At 41.2% G+C, this 17,035-nt stretch overlaps 1 protein-coding gene across 3 annotated transcripts in view; it reads right to left on the bottom strand.

Moving 5' to 3' along the window:
* Positions 1 to 17,035, bottom strand: part of ATG2B (autophagy related 2B) — a 194,844-nt gene that overhangs the window by 150,513 nt on the left and 27,296 nt on the right. For all 3 annotated transcript variants that reach the window (XM_030214373.1, XM_030214374.1, XM_030214375.1), the window contains exons 4-6: positions 14,452 to 14,554; positions 11,396 to 11,558; positions 8,731 to 8,910 (exon numbers count right to left, since the gene is read on the bottom strand). In XM_030214373.1, the coding sequence (XP_030070233.1) occupies positions 8,731 to 8,910; positions 11,396 to 11,558; positions 14,452 to 14,554 (446 nt within the window). The remainder of the gene's footprint in view (positions 1 to 8,730; positions 8,911 to 11,395; positions 11,559 to 14,451; positions 14,555 to 17,035) is intronic.

Raw genomic sequence — 17,035 nt, 5'->3', positions numbered from 1 at the left:
GGGAAAAAAACTCTGGAGAACTGAATCAAACAACAAGGAAATACAAGTGACAAATAATCAAAAACAACTGGTCTACTATAATGCTCTTTTTTACCTGGTCTTCTTAAGTGTGTATTAAAAATCGATCAAAATCCAGTGGCACAAGTTGTTATATGATGTGGGCTGAGATAGCATTTGTCCAAGGTGCTTGCAGCATTCCATTTGCTCCCAATGGAATGCAGAATATGTTTTAAGGTCCCCTATTTGGGTTTCAGAGTTTTAAGGGATATTTGAAGGTATTTGAAAAGTTTGTTATACTGCTAGAGTGGAGGAGTAGCCTAGTGGTTAGTGCAGTGGACTTTGATCCTGGGGAACTGAGTTTGATTCCCACTGCAGCTCCTTGTGACTCTGGGCAAGTCACTTAACCCTCCATTGCCCCTGGTACAAAATACATACCTGAATATATGTAAACCGCTTTGAATGTAGTTGCAAAAACCTCAGAAAGGTGGTATATCAAGTCCCATTCCCCTTTCCCACTCCTACCAGGGTTTCTTATTGATGGAACCTTCTCTGAAGAAGGTTAGGCTTGTGAAGGTCAGACAGAAAGCTTCCAGATGTTAGGCTATTCCATAATTTAGGGGCACATCACTTGAGGTGAGGCTTTTGGAGCCCTACTTTTTTTTTTTTTAATGCTTATTATACCACCTTTTTATTCATGCAGCAAAACGGTTCCAATAAAAAAATATAATAATAATATTCAGGATGAAGAAAGAAAAGAACAAGGGAGGAGAGGAATGGTTAAAAGAAATCGATAGTGCCAATCCTGGTAGGGTATCCAGCTAGCAACATCCCCTCCCTAACCCTCAAAAAACCTGCTTGAAGAAAAATGCCCAGGGAAATCATGCTGAAGTTCTCTTTGACTATATATTTGCTCAGGGCCCTGAGGCCCAAGATGGGATGAAATCCACCCTCCACCTCCCCCAATTTTCTTTGTCACAAGGAAGTACCTGGAATAGAATCCAGTTCCTTCCTGCCCTTGTGGAATGTGTTCAACTGCATTGGCTTGCAGAAGGGAGAAGAGCTGCTCTGCAAGTACTTCTTTTGTAGAGGGCTGAGGTATGACTCGCTTGGTAGGCAAGTTGGTGGTCATCTTTGCCAATTCACAGCATAACCGAGCTGGACAATTTGAAGAACCCAGCAGTCAGAGGTTACAAAGGGCCACATATCCTGGAAAAATATTAAACTTTCCCCTTACTGACTGGTCATCCAGGACTACTACTTCAATGGCAGCTATATTCTCCAGGAGGCAGTATAAAGCTCGTTCCCTGCTACGACTGATAAGCCCGCGAGAATAGTAGCTACTGTTTCTAGGCCTGCCCAAAGATCCCCAAGAAGAGAAGGACACAACTGGATGAGACCATGAGGGAGGTTATGGTGTCTGTGTGATTCTTAATGAAGTCAGCGATCTCTTCCAACTTGCCCCCAAAAGACTATCTCCTCAGCAGGGAACAGCAAAATCCAAGATGTGCAGATAGGAAAACCTGTGCATATCCACACTCAGAGGAAAAGGCCTGGATCTGATGTCAAAAGCATCAAAGGTGCCTCCTGCCAGATACTTTCTTGCTCAGCTTGCAAACTAAGCAGCTTTAACCATAGGGGGGATAGTCTGTGAACAATACAGTGTACACCTCAAGTAGACAGGAGTGTAGAGCGGGTAGATCTGAATGTGATTGACAAGTATAAAAGCCCAATAAAGCTGTCTTCCAAATAGTCCAGGATTTGGCCCACCTTGCCTGGAAGAGCAGAGATATGAGATGTCTAACTCCAGACTCAACCACCAAGGAGTGGTGTGATAACTGGGCCTTTCCAGCTCCTGTACAAAGTGTGTATTTTATGAGGTGCCACTTGGACAGACAGAGGCACCTAGGTGAAGATTCATATAGAACAGTGCGCAACTCAGTTCTAATCTCACCCTCAGTCTCCAATTTGTAAGAAATGTCCACCGCCATTTCTTGCACAAAGCCCATGAAAAAATATGCCCTCAGAAGGAGATTTACAGCTTTCTTGTGGCGGGGAGGGGTCAGATGGCATATCATAGGACTCCTCTGCCTTCAGACTCCCAAGAAAGGTCTGAATCAGATTCTGCAAAGTACCCATCATGAGAAATATGAGTCTGGGTTTTGCCTGCCAGACTAATGGCCATGCATCAAAGAGTATCGAGCTACAGGTCTACCTGCTGACCTTAGAGTAATATCGTCCCCTGACATCAAGGGCTGCACCAAGAAGGTCCACATCAACCCCAACACTCAATGTGGGATCAGTGTCCGGGACTTCTTCCTAGACTGGGCCTCCTCAGGCACATTGGATTGTGTTGTGGCTAGCACAAGTGTCCTTGATGCCTAAGCACTCTGCAATGTTTGGGACCTGTCCCTAGACTAGGTCTCCTCGGTCACATGGGATTGTGCAGCGGCTGGCACAAGCACCTTAGCAATCTGCATCTGCAGAAGCCGCCCCCCCCCCCCCAAGTCCTCCTTGAACATGGATCAGATCTCCTCATGAAGTGAAAGCATGTGTCAAGACTGGGGTGCTGGTGCAGAGACAGCCTGCAGATCTGTTGGTGCTAAAGGAGCCAGGTCATAGCTGGAGGGCACCGGCAGGCCAGCACCGTCACCAAGGAAGAAAAGTGATCCTCTCAGTGCCAATGCCTTTTGGAAACTGGCATTGCCAATGTTCTGGAGCTCTCGGTACCGTGTGTCAAAGGTAAGCCATGTCGATACTTCTTTGCAGTTGTACAGTGCTGGTCTTTGGATAACTGTGGTACTGACAAGTGGAATGCATGTCTCCACAGTGTTGAGCCCGATGCCGACTGGTCTTGGGGTGCCAGTTCAGCAGTCGATGTCAATGCTGATGCCGGTGCCCACAGTACCTGTGTCTGGAGCAGAATGAACAGCTATCAGGCCTGATGTCACCAATGCCAACGTCGAAGGACCAGCCTGAGCGCCAAAAGATCTTCAGAGTGAACTTCCTAGGCTCTTTTGGGTTCTCTTCTGTATACACTGATAGAGAATACGATTAAGACCTCTGCAGTCCGGTCCCAAGCACTGGATATACCAGTTACGGCGGTCAGTGCCTGAAATAACCCTAATGCACTAAGCTGCTCAGTACCTTCTGGGACAAATTGTGGAAAACGGCCCAAATCAAAGGGCTCAATGGGAGAGGAAAGTAAAGTTAAAATACGCCCAAAAACAGTTGGTGCAACCTGGGCCCAAGAAGGCTTTAGGGCCGAAAAATGTTTTAAATGACAGAAACACACAAAACTCCCTAGGACACACACGGAAGTACATAAGTAGTGCCACAATGGGACAGACCAAAGGTCCATCAAGCCCAGCATCCCGTTTCCAACAGTGGCCAATCCAGGTCACAAATACCTGGCAAGATCCCAAAAAAGCTTTATACATTTTATGCTGTTTATCCCAGAAATAAGAAGTGGATTTTCCCCAAGTCCATATGTAAGAAGTAGAGAAAATTTAAAAAAACAGTGAAGTAGTGCAAAAACCAGCAAGGGAAGGCATCACAAAAAAAACATTTGATGCACTGAGAAATAACAGATGCAACCTCTCTACTCTGCAGAAAATGAATGGATGCTGGTACCACACTCACATGTCGGGCAGCATCCACACTGGGCTCCATCAGGTGATGTCACACATATGTGAGAATCAATGTCCTGCTTGTCCTCAGAGAATATTATTTACTCAGGAATAACTACAATACTTTTCAAGAAGATTTAGACTCTGTAAAATATGGCCATTCTCTTACTGTGTCATGCATAAGGTGCTGTCCAGTGTGACCCAACCCAACTCAGGTTCCATGCTTAAAAGTCACCACTGGCTTCCTGTAGAATTCCGAGTGTTTAAGATCTTGCTCCTTGCTTTTAAAGCATTTAGAATGGGGGCCCATCATATCTTTCCACCCTGGCCATTCCCTACACTTAGATCACTTAATGACCATCGTATGGTCTTGGTAGGACTTCGGTCCGCTCAACTTGAGTCTACAAAGCACAGTGGCTTTTATTTTACTGCTCCAGCCCTCTGGAACTTGCTCCCACTGGTTATATGAGGCACGCTATCCCTGGTATGCTTTAAATCTGCCATCAGAACATGGCTTTTTCAGCAGGCCTATGGAACCCGAGTTGGGTTGGGTCACAATGGACAGCACCTTATGCTAATAGCTGAACCTCTTATGTCTGGCTATAAGTTTTTCTTTCCTATCACAATATTGTAGTTCCTTTTGTTTCTGTTTTAGAATGCAAACTGCTCGGTCCTGCTTGTCAGTTAAAGTAGTATGGTAAGTTTTGAATGAATGAATGAATAAATAAATAAAATTATGACACTATCCTAGAGTTTAGGAAATGCTCCTTGTAGAAGGTTCAATTACATGTCACTATGTTACCTATAATCTTGTTTCTCGGCCTTCATTGTATAGTGTGGGGCAAGAGGGGGAGAAAAGAGTGGGGTCCACTTCTTTTTCAGGAGGGATCTGCTTAGAAGGGAGAAGGGCAGGATGTTGGAACTGGGGAGGGATGAGATAGGGGGTTTGTGGAAGGGGGATACATAAAAAGAATGGGATATCTTGGAAATGTTATACATAGGTATAATATTGTTGCAGAGGAAATATATTAATTCTAAGTGGCAGGGATTCTTGCATCACTGTATTCAATCTATTGGGCATGTCATGTGGGTATTAGAAATGCCTGATTTATCTTGAAGAATGACTTTTAGTTTATTTTCCCTTAATGTAAAAGGGCTTAATTCATCCCAGAAGAGGCAGATTCTTTTTAAGGAAGCTCTTCTATTGCAGGTGGGTGTGGGATTCATCTAAGAAATGCACTTGAGCAATACCTGTCCCACAAAACCTTTCTACATATATACTTTGCTTCTAATTCACAAGGAACGAAAACAAATGGGGTGGTAATAATATTCTCCAACGCTGTCTCCCCCACAGTTAAAGAAGTTATATGTGATAAGAAGGGGAGATAAGACAGTGGAGAAAGTGGTTATCCAGGCAAGCTACATATACCCTGGTTAATATCTATGTGCCCAATTTAGATCAGACTCCCTCCTTTGATGAGGTGGAGTGTTTGTTAGGCAGGCATGCAGAAGGTCATCTGATTACTGAAGAGGATTTTAATGCCAAACATCACCCAGATTTAGATAATACAGTTCCAAATGTGCATTATGCGTGCTCACAGCATAACAAATTGAAGGCCCTGATGGACAGGTGGGCATTGATTGATGCTTGGAGACAGGTCTATCCAACTGTAAAGATTACACTTATTATTCAAAATACACCACACTTATTCAAGCACAGACCTATAGTTTCTGGAATGAGGCATTTTACATGTAGTGCAGAATGTTGCAATCGAGCCCAAGACTTAGTTAGACCATGCATCCATAATTCTTATGTGGAAGGAGGGGGCTGCTCCTACTGGAGAGCGATTGTGGAGACTTAATGAAAACCTCTTTTTGGAGCCATAGAATGTTGCGAAATTAGAAAAAAGATCTGCAGGAAGTACCTTCAGCTTAATGACACCCCAGAAGTCACCCCTAGTATTTTAGGACGGGATTAAAAGTGGTAATACAAGGTAAAAGTATTTCACTGGGAGCCTTTCATTGCAAACAGTCGATCCAGAGAGAGTGTCCTGCGCCAACAGAATTTCACCACTGTAAGATGTTATAAGAAGGGGAGGGGCCCAAACGGGCTAGCTGCACTACTGGATACCTTGTGTGTCCAGCTGAAAGAGTTACAATTAGAAGAAATAAATGAGACTCAGACTCTTCAAAAATTGCAACAACATTATTCTGAGTCACAGAACAGAGTGGGATGCTTACTGGCGCAAATGCTTAGGAAACAATTTAAGGGGATGAAATATTAAGCATAAAGGACCGTGAAGGCAATGCGCATCAGGATGGCCAAAAAAATTGGCCAGATCTGTCTAGATTTTTACAAAACCCTATACAAGCCTGAAAGGGGAGCCAGTTCTACTAGGATTAATAGATATTTAGACGCTATTGAGTTACCTAGGCTAACCCTGGGAGAGGCTGAGCAACTTTCACACCCCATCTCAGTGGAAGAAACCCAACGGGCCATCAAAGATCTACCGCATTGGAAAGCCCCCGCATTAGAAGGCTTTACAGATAAACTTTACAAATTTTTGGGAACTATTTAGCTCACCTTCACACTCTGATGTTTAACTCAATAGATTGGGATGTTACTTTGCCAAACTCGTGGTAACTAGTTGGCATCAAAATTATTCATAAACCAGGGAAGGATCCCAAGAAATGTGGCTCCTTTTGCCCAATTTTGCTTTTTAGGAACAGACTATAAAATTTTCACAAAAATATTAACTAGGCATCTTCAAGTAGTAATGCCCCACTTAATAAAGATAATCAGATGGGTTAAAAGTGGGTCGCCAAACATTTGACAACATAAAATTTACTCTCCACCTTATCTGGCAAGCCAGTCATTCTGGCATACTGTCTATTGCCCTCACCACTGATGCTTAGAAAGCCTTCGACAGGCCCTATACTTTAGGTTGCCTGAGAGAGTAGGTATCCAAGGGCGTTTTTTGAATTGGGCAAAATACATTTACAGATCACCACTAGCCTGTCTCCAAATTAATGGATCCTACACTACCAGCTTTAAATTAGAAAGGGGAACCAGACAGGGCACTCTCTTCTCTTCTTTTTGTATTAACTATGGAGCCTCTTGACAGTCCATTCACTCCAACCCAGACATCAGTGGGATTACACGTGAGAATAAAAATCAGAAGATCTTGTTATTTGCAGATGATGTGCAATTTACTTTAGGGGCACCTAGTGATTCTCTATCACAGGTGATCAGGCTTTGGCGCTTTCTATGGCTGTATCTGGCTTTAAAATCAACCTCTATAAATCAAAAACTTTAAATATTAATTTAAATAATACTGAAAGTGAGCAACAAAGGCCACTATCCACTCCAATGCGCTCAACACTTCTATTCGGTACTTGAGAGCTAATATATCGGACTCTTCGGGAAACCTGTTTAGGCTTAATTACCCTCCACTCCTTGAGGCCTTATGCAACAAACTGCAGAGGTGGGAGGGGGATGAATATTTCCTGGTTTGGAAGAGTCCATACTATAAAAATGATGGTGATCCCTAAACTACTCTATTTATTTATTCATTGAACTGCCAATCCCACTATCTAATAGGTTCTTCCAGAATTTAAATAGAAAGGTATTTGCATATATCTGGAAGAAAAAAAAAACCCTGAGGTGCAACATGGGGTGCTGTATTGCCCCAGAGCTCAAGGAAGATGGCAGTGCCCAATTTCCAACTTTAATATAGAGCAGGGCAGTTAAAAACAATAGCAGCTTGGGCAGAGGAGGTGTCAAAGAGCTGGATTTTGATTGATCAACATTTTGTGGGCATGATCCCCTTATGAGCATTGGCCTGGCTGCCCCTAGAACTTGAACAACTGAGGAAACAGCCTGACCCATATTTATACTTAATTATAGATATTTGGTACAGGAAACATTCCATCCTCTTGAAGGGTAGAACTTTCTTTCTGTCAATTCCTATTCAATATGCACAAGGCCTTCATCCTGGGTAGGTTTGGTTCTACCTATAAGAGCTGAAGGGCTAAGGGCCTGACTTAATTAGACAACTTGATGGAGGAGGAACAGGTAACAACTTTCGCATATCTTCAAGAAGACTATGGGCTTGGGCAGAATGAGCTGTTCAAGTCAAGGATTTTATAAAACGCAAAACCTTGGCTAAGCTACAACAGAAGAAAACCTGCTTATAATTAGCCCTTTGGGAGAACAGTGGGCGGAGAACCCATTTCAAGATTGTATTTAGCTTTGCTCACCCAGGGGGCAACACCAATCAAATACTGTGTAATTTGGGAGGCAGAAGAGGGGAAGCAATACACTGAGAAAGAATGGGAGCATATATAGCAGCAGCATCTCCAAGTCTCAACAGTAAGTAATTTGGTAAAGAATGACTACAAAATACTCTACCGTTGGTACTAAAATCCTGAACGACTGCATAAGATATATAATACAGCGAGTCCATTATACTGGAGGGACTGTGGGGAACAGGGCACCTTCCGACATACCTGGTGGCAATGCCCTAAGGCCCACAAATTTTGGAAGGAGGTTTTAAATTTAATAAAAAGACATTACAGGAGTCCTTGTCCCCAATGGTATAGACTACTGACTATTAAATGCACAAGTTCTTCAAGTGCCATCCTTCATGTGGAAGTTAATAACAAATGATTTATAGTTAGTCGTCTAACTCTATTGGCACTGTTTATCATTATTTTTATCTGAGAGTTGTCCCACCGCCTTCCTTTAGTTTCACTGCATTGAGACTTGTGATTTTTAAGACAACTGCCTGGCTAGAATTCAATTTTCAGTCTAGAATATAGGGCATCAGATGCCCCATCAGCTAGGAAGGGGCAGAGGAAAGAGCTTTGAAACAACTAAAATACCAAAATAGCACCAGAAGTCTAATTGAGAGTCTGAGATCATATTAAAACATACCTGACTTTAAAGTAAGGTTCATTCTTGTCAAGATATTCAAAAAACAAACCCTTTTGGAGTCAAGGGAAAACAGGAGGAGAAAAAAAAATAAGAAACCTACATACCTCCCCTCCCCCACTAAACCTGGCAATATTTTACTGTACACAATCAATAAAGAACTTGTCTAACCTTGGCTCCAGGAATGACTTCGTTCTGCTTTAGTGTTAGGCCAAACTCCAGTCTGCCAATCAAGCTCCCTATCTGCACTGGGCCGGATGGTGCAACTTCTGGTACATTTCTCATGAACTGAGGGTGAGGTTCATATATAATTTTTGGATTCCAGCTTGGAGAAAGCTTTGGCTCAGTCTCCTTTAAAATAAAATGAGAGAAAGATGTCAACATTTATTCCTTCATCTGCTATACACTATAAAAGAATATATATGAATAAAATGTCATTACTTTCATAAATTAAGGAGGCAATTTTAGAACAGGCTGTATAAATGTGTATGGATAGTATATGTGTAAAAATTAAAAGATTCTAGAAAAAAATACATTTATAGTTTCCTTTCTAAAATCTCAGCTTACATGTGCAATCAGCAGTGGAAGGCACATGTGTATATTTATACCTGATCCCCAACCAGACTACATTCACGCAAGCATATCTGTCGAGTTATGCACATATACTTTGCAATTTGCTAAGTAAATGTGCAAATCCCAAATCTCTGCTCCTAGGAAAAACAACTCTAGTCACACATAAAGGGCTAGATTCTATATATGATGCATAAAAATTCTGCACAGAAAAACAGATATGCCTAGGCGTAATCCCCAAAATATGTCTAAATTTTATAGAATAGGCTTAAATTTCCACATGGTATATCGAATATGCCGAGCGCCGGTCCACGCAACTAAATTTAGTCAAGGTCATTTATGCCAACTAAAATCTGGTGTAAATCCCAACGCCTAAATTAGTTGTGGAGCGAGTGTATTCTATAACAATGCGCATATATTTTAGAAATGCCCATGACATGGCCATAACCACGCCCACTTTCCAACTATGTGACTTAGAATTTATTTGCTCCATGTTACAGAATACGCTTGACAGTAGTTCGTATAAATTCTAATTATTGCCAATTACTGCTAATTGCTTAACATCCAATTATCAGCGATGATTAGCTTGCTATGAATACGCTTTGATTTCCGCATGATATATAGAATCCCAAGGAAAATGAGTTTGTAGGATAGCTTCCTCTGTATACCTTTATGACAGCTAATTTTTACATAGTTAAAACAGGGTTTCATACACAGAAAGTCTTTCTAAAATCACCCTCTTGACCATCACTGTGAATCAAATAGTTCCCATTTGTGATAATAAAACCCCACGTGAAATCATAAGCAGAAGAGTGCAAATTTCAAAAGAATGCAAAGCATATGCTATGTTGGGCAGACTGAATAGACCATGCAGGTCCTTATCTGCCATCAACTACTATCTTACTGTGTAAATGCTACATGCCTACATACCTGGTTATGCTAGTATTCTAGAAAGGAAAGCAGGCAACTACTTTCTTTTATAGAACAGGCTCCTACCATGTGCCCTCTAGATGTCAAATTCTAAGTGCCTTTTTATAGAATTGCCCCCTGATTCCTCAGTCTGAGAGATCTGGAACATTTAATACAGAACTACATACTTGAACACTGAACAAATCAGTACCCACAACCAATCGGACTACAATTCTTCAACGTTTTACTGAAAATTTCAGGGGATCAAAAACATGAAGAAAAAAAGTTCAAATTATCTGTAGGTACAGTCCACTTCTGCCTGAACAATTCTTGCAGTCGCATTTCCTCAGTCAGGCTGAAGGCCTCACTGCATTTTTTAAATCAGAAAAATGTACTGTATTGCCTTGCAAATGCATGGATCTCTGCATAAGGACTCCGGTAATATATTATATAAGAGCCTCTGATTCTACAAAAACTACCAGGTTATTATAAAAATGTTAATCAAAACCCTTCCTTTTTAACAGTATTGTGATGGTAAAAACTCAGGGGTCATTTTACTAAAAGATTCCCACGTAGCAATCCGGAACTACTGCTGGCTCACCGTGGCCGAGGCACTAGTTCCGCCCCCAGTGTGCGGCATTTCTGGCGCTGCTGGAATTTTTCAAAAATTATGCCTGCAGGGGGTTACTGCTGGGTTAGTGCAGGAGACCTTACCACCAGCTCAATGGGTGGCAGTAAGTGCTCCCCTCAAAATGACCGCGTGGCAAGTGCAAACTTATCGCACGGCCATTTCTTTTTCCACCTTTTTACCTACTGAGGTAAAAGGGGACTCTGCATGCTGCAAAAACTCGCACTGCCGCTAGCGCAAGACCCATTTTACCGCAGCTTAGTGAAAGGGGCCCTCGGTGCCTATTATCTTATACATGAAATCATTTCAGGTTCATCTCTGCAACTTGGTATTTTATTTAATTCAATTTGAATTATTTTAAATAATAGCGACACATGAGATACCAGGCTCCTCAATTATGAGGTAGTATTGAAGACACAAAGTGCCAAGTTTAAAAAAAAAATACAAAGAACGAATACGAAGAAGGAATTATATTTAAAACTGACACTGGATCTTACTCAAGGTGGGCTCACCCCTATTGTTATTAGGGACAAAATCTTTATTGGAAAAGACTCAGTTCCAAAACCATAACCTTCTATGGCAACTGACAACAAATTTCACTTACAGAAAGAGAAAAAAAACAAAAGAAAAGTGGGCCAGTTCCCCCTAAACACTGAACACTAGCACAATGCATATACATTAATACTACACAGTCTATTGGTGAAGCCCTGCAATTTTTTTAAATCTTACCACTTGTGTCGTGGAGAACAGTGGGGAAGATTTTGTGGAGGCTGGAAATTCATCCCAGAAGAAAGAGACTCCAAAAAGTTCAACTAACTTGTGAGCAAAAGCTGTGGGTTGATGCACATTAATACCAGAACATTCATCTGCAGTCTCATCACAGTACACGGTTCTGAAAGACAAAGCAAAACTAAAAATGTAAAGAAATACCAATGGCAATACAACCCATACTCACTGCAGTATGTAGACAAGTTCACTAGCCTAATATTTTTTTAATTGGCTATAAATGATAATGAATTGCATTTTCATAGAAACAATTTTCAAACTTTTTTCCACAGGTAAAGCAGTGCTTAATGCTTCAAAATTGACTGCTCAATACGAAGGGTAAACTTACACATACTCTGCCTGTATATAAGAAAGTTTACCCATTATTTCAAGCATTCCTGAGGTTGGTGGGGGAGGGGAGAGAAGAGTTCCTCTTACATTCATATTTGTGAAGAATCAAAACCATGCACAAACTATAGGCCAGAAAATGTGTGTGCCTCAAATAGCAGGTATAAATGTAAACACAGGGATTTTGGGGGGTAATTTACAATGCAGAAGTGTGCATGTAGTTTTGCTTTGAAAATTCAGGGAAGTGAACACAGAGAACAGAAATATGCATATTTTTAACCATATGCCAGCTAAAATGTATTGCTGATAAGCATATGAAAAACAGCAAATAAATGGTGCCCTTTTACTAAGCTGCATTAAAAGACGGCCTGTGCTATGACTAGCACATGGGTTTCCCACACACTGCGACCACCTTTAGCGCAGAAATAAAAAGGCCGAGTTTTCATTTCCTCAATTAATATCCATGCATTAATTTCCCAATTAGCGCGTGGTCATCAGCGTATGAGCCCTTACAGACACCTATTTAGTAAGAAAAAAGGGTTCACACATTAATCATGCGCCAATTGGTTAGTATGCAACAATGTAGCCACACCAACTGATTAGCACTGGGCAGGCCTGCTCTCTGCCCCCCCCCCCCCCCCCCCAAAAAAAAGAACACACTCTCAGCAATAAAAAATACCATGCCAGGGAAACACGCGCAGATTCCAGAACCACTGCAGGATGCTCTTTTGAGCAGGGACTGTCTCTTTGTATCAGGTGTTCAGCGCTGCGTGTGTCTGGTAGCGCTATACAAATGCTAATAATAATAATGCCTAAGCATGCCCCACGGAAGTCCATTTTGCTGTGCGGGGAGCACACAATAGTGCTTATCACCACTTAGTAAAAGGACCCCAATATGTTTTATTCACTTTTGACATTATGGGGGCAATTTTATTAAACAGTGACTAAGTGAACAGTCTAAATATTTATTTTATTGAGGCAACATAAGCAACATAAGCATCATGTGCTTTTATAAATTAGGCTTTCAGAATACATAGTAACATAGTAGATGACGGCAGAAAAAGACCTGCATGGTCCATCCAGTCTGCCCAACAAGACAACTCATGTGTGCTACTTTTGTGTATACCCTACTTTGATTTGTACCTGTGCTCTTCAGGGCACAGACCGTATAAGTCTGCCGAGCACTAGCCCCGCCTCCCAACCACCGGCTCTGGCACAGACCGTATAAGTCTGCCCCGCACTATCCCCGCCTCCCAACCTCCAGCCCCACCTCCCACTACCGGCTCTGCTATCCAATCTCGGTTAAGCTCCTGAGGATCCTTTCCTTCTGAACAGGATTCCTTTATGTTTATCTGAATAGCTGGGGAGAGAATTGCCTATCTGGATTTTAGTTCCCCAGAAATGTTGATGCAACCAATATGCATACCACAGCCACTCATACAAATTCTTCTCTTCCTTAAAGTTAAGTTACTCTTCTTTCCTTGGATAAGGGTCAAAACAGTGATACAGTACACCAGCATAATGACTCCATCCACAACTGATGGGACTCATGACCTCTAACCCCCTTCTGATTACTATTTTTAGAGCTTCTTGGTAGAATCAACAGAAGAGCAAAGGGCCCAATATTCAGCCGGCAGCAATCAGCATTTTACTGACCAACACCGGCATTAAACACAGAAACTCAATGCTGGGTCATTTCTGGGCTCTAGCCAGTACAGAGGGCTGGCTAAAAGATAACCGTTAAGTGTGATATTCAGCACTCAATCAGCTAAGATGAACCGCATAAAAACAGCACTGCGTTTTACGTAGTCCTATTTATGCGGTTCTTCATAACCTTTTAAGTGCTGAATATCGGCACTTAACCGGCTACAGAGTCCTTTTACTAAAGCTTAGCAAGCGCTAAATGCTAAGAAGCCCATTTTATACTTATGGGCTTCTTAGTATTTAGCACGCGCTAATTCTGTTAGCAGGTGCAAAGGGTCCCTAAGCAGCCCAGGAATGCCCCCAAAATAGCTTTAGTGCTAACCGGGTATTTCCAGTGGCACTATCTGGTTAAAAGCTACTGAAAGTGCCAGGTTAGCCTTGGACAGGCAATTTAAATAGTCAGAAGCTTTTTCTGGACGTTTAAATCATTTTGAATATCAGGCCCAAAAGTACCACTACAAAGGAACATGACATACTGCACTGCCCATCAACCCTTCAATTACAAAAGGTGTACAATTTCAGCGAACACTGTTCTGTTGTAGAAAAACAGTTTAGGTTTGCAGTCATACCAGAAATGTTAAGACACGTGCTAAATTATAAGGAGCCCATGATTTGCATCCACAGGAAATTTCAAAGTGAAAACACGCATACACTTTCAACATCATAGATTGTTGCAAAGTCCACGGGTAAAATGTACAGGCTTCGACAGTTTGAAAATTATCCCACAAGATGGAAGAATTAATCTATGTCATAAAAAAGACATATGCACCAGCCTTTGGGTATGCTGAAAGAAAACAAAAGGTAAATTCCTTCAGCACTGGAAAACTGAGCAAATCTAGTTCAGTCTTAGAACTAAAAAGCTTTGCTCCTCTGGGCCAGCAGGCAGAATCATCCAGTCTTTCCCTGGGACCAAGATGTTCAAGATGCACTATCACATTTTTCAAAAACATTATTTTCAAAGCTCTTACCTGCCAATTCGAATTTCAAGTGCTGTTCCAGTTTTAGAATTTTCTAGCACATGTTCTATTCTCAAAACAGTATCTATAAAAGTTACTTTGACTCTTCTTAGAACTGAAGGGGGAAATAAAAAAAGAAAATATAGAAAATTACCCACACTATTAGCAACCATAGAATTTTCACAAAACTCATGGTGATCAGGTATTCCATTTACTGGCTATTTTTGCATTAAGGTTTCCAAGTGCAGGAGTTTTACAGGGAGCAGGCAGCTGTTTGTGAGGTAAATTTGGAACTAGCTGCAGGACGGCGGGCTTATATTCAAAGGGAAGCACTGTGCCTGGGTTTTGCCTTTGAAAATCCCAGTGGCTGTGGCAAACAGGTAGAAAGTACGCTACTTTAAAGCAGGTACAAATGTATCTGTGGAAAACACATATGGTCTTTCAAAATGAAAGATCCATTTGTACTTTTCCTCCCTGACTACCCTTTACCTTTTTTGCCAAAGGGTAAATATATTGGTACTGTGGCCAGTGCAGGTACTTTTAACCAGAGAGAGGGACAGACAATTTTCAAAGGGATTTTTTCCACAGGTAAACAGTTGTTTACCAATGTAAAAAGTTCAGACAATTGCCCTATTAGGGGGTAAATGTGAAATGTCCAAACCAGGCCAAGACAATGCAGGAGCTTATCTGCTTTTACAAAATAGACTTGTACAATGGTTCCCAGTTGCATATACATCTCCTTACACAAATTTACAGCTGCTTCTAAGGTATAAATGTGTGCATGTACTCCATATGCGTAGGAACATATTTTATAAACTATGTGCATACATTTGCAAACTATGTCCCCAGGGGTGCCTATGTACAAATCACAAAAATATAGAAACAATGGTACAATGCACAAACTTTTTACATATGTATATCCACATGGAATGTTTTCCACACAATGAATTACTAAGCTCTGCTATTCGCTGCCAGGGAATATGGTAAAAGTATAGCTGGGCTGAAAAAAGGTTTAAACAGATGGGAAAATCCACTGCTTACTCCTGGGGATAGGCAGCATGGAATGTATCTACATTTTGACACTCTACCAGGTACTGGTGACTTAGATTAGCCACTGTTAGAAACACGATATCGGGCCTGATGGACCTTTGGTCTAACCCAGTACAGTCTTAGGGGTTCCTTCTACTAAGGTGTGCTAGCGTTTCACCTGGCACTAAACACTGAGACATCCATTATATTCTTATGGGTGTCTCAGCATTTAGCACCAGCTGATTTTTAGCATTAGCTAAAAATGCTATCACACCTTAGTAAAAGATCCCCTTAGTCTTAATCTATAGTGCAGTACCATACAATCCCCGTCAGTGTATTCTTATCTGAACAAGGAAGATCCAGCTCCTCAAGCCATGACTGGAGTTTCATTCTTAGAACCCCAAATTTCACAACTTGCATTCCACAACATTCACACAAATTAAACATGTACTGAACAGGATATTTTACTACTCAGCCAAATACGAACAATGAAAAAAATTATTTGGCCAAATACGAATAATAGCCACTGAGCTTTAACATAATAAATAATAAAAGAAGGAACATGAAGTCAGAGATCAAGTGTTTATTTCAGTAGGGTTTAGCAGAGTAGAGCCCCGGATTATTCATATTCGAATTTAAGTCACTATTCGGCCGAATATAAATGTTCAGTACAGCCCTAATATAAATCCATACAGCTGTTCCTTACCCTCTCCCTAGGGACCCAGTAAATAAGAACCATGGATAAACTTTCCTATTGTTAGCTCTAAGTTATAAGTTCTAATAAACCTTTTCCAGAGGTAGGGTTACCATATGGCTCCAGAAAAAGGAGGACAGATTGAGCCGGTCTGGGTTTTACTTCCATTGCTTTCAATGGAATCAAAACCCGGACTGGATAAATGTGCCCTCTTTCTTGAGCCAAATGGTAACCCTAGGCATACATAGCGTCAAGCACCTGAAACTGGCGAAGTTCCACAGATGCATCCACAAAAGGAAAGTTGGGGGTTCCTCCTGTTTCCACTTTTGTAAAATAGATTTATGTACTACCGGTATAGCATATAAAACAAACTACTTTTTTTTTTTTACCAAAGACAACCTTGGAGGTAAATCTTGTTCCCCAGTCATTGTAGTTCATAAGAACAGGGTTATCTGACTCCTATAACAAGTTCCAGTACCTTTATAATGTGATGCCAGATATCACCCCATTTTGGGCACTCTCAAAAGGTATGTATCCAGGTCCCCTTAAACCTCTGATACTGGAGGCAATTGACAATGTTCCAGAGCTTCTTGCTCTCTCATGATATAAAGGCGATGTGAGATCTTAATCATAGGCGGTTGGTGGCCCAACTGTTTGGGGAGGCTAAAGGGGGCGGAGTTAGGGGTGGGGCTTATATCCATAATTGTCTGACAACACACAGGAAAAAAAAATAAGTAAAAGTAAAATAATCCCAATTAATACCTTTTATTAAATTTAGATATTAGATATGTATCATATGTCAAAGAATAAAGTGGTTGTTCAAAGCACATATTAACCAATGTATACTATTCAAAAATGTTATCAATTATTAAA

This window comes from Microcaecilia unicolor, chromosome 9, assembly GCF_901765095.1.
Source record: "Microcaecilia unicolor chromosome 9, aMicUni1.1, whole genome shotgun sequence".
Classification (NCBI taxonomy): domain Eukaryota; kingdom Metazoa; phylum Chordata; class Amphibia; order Gymnophiona; family Siphonopidae; genus Microcaecilia; species Microcaecilia unicolor.
The sequence above is the reverse complement of the archived record's forward strand: the minus strand, read 5'-3'. Positions and strand labels throughout refer to the sequence as shown.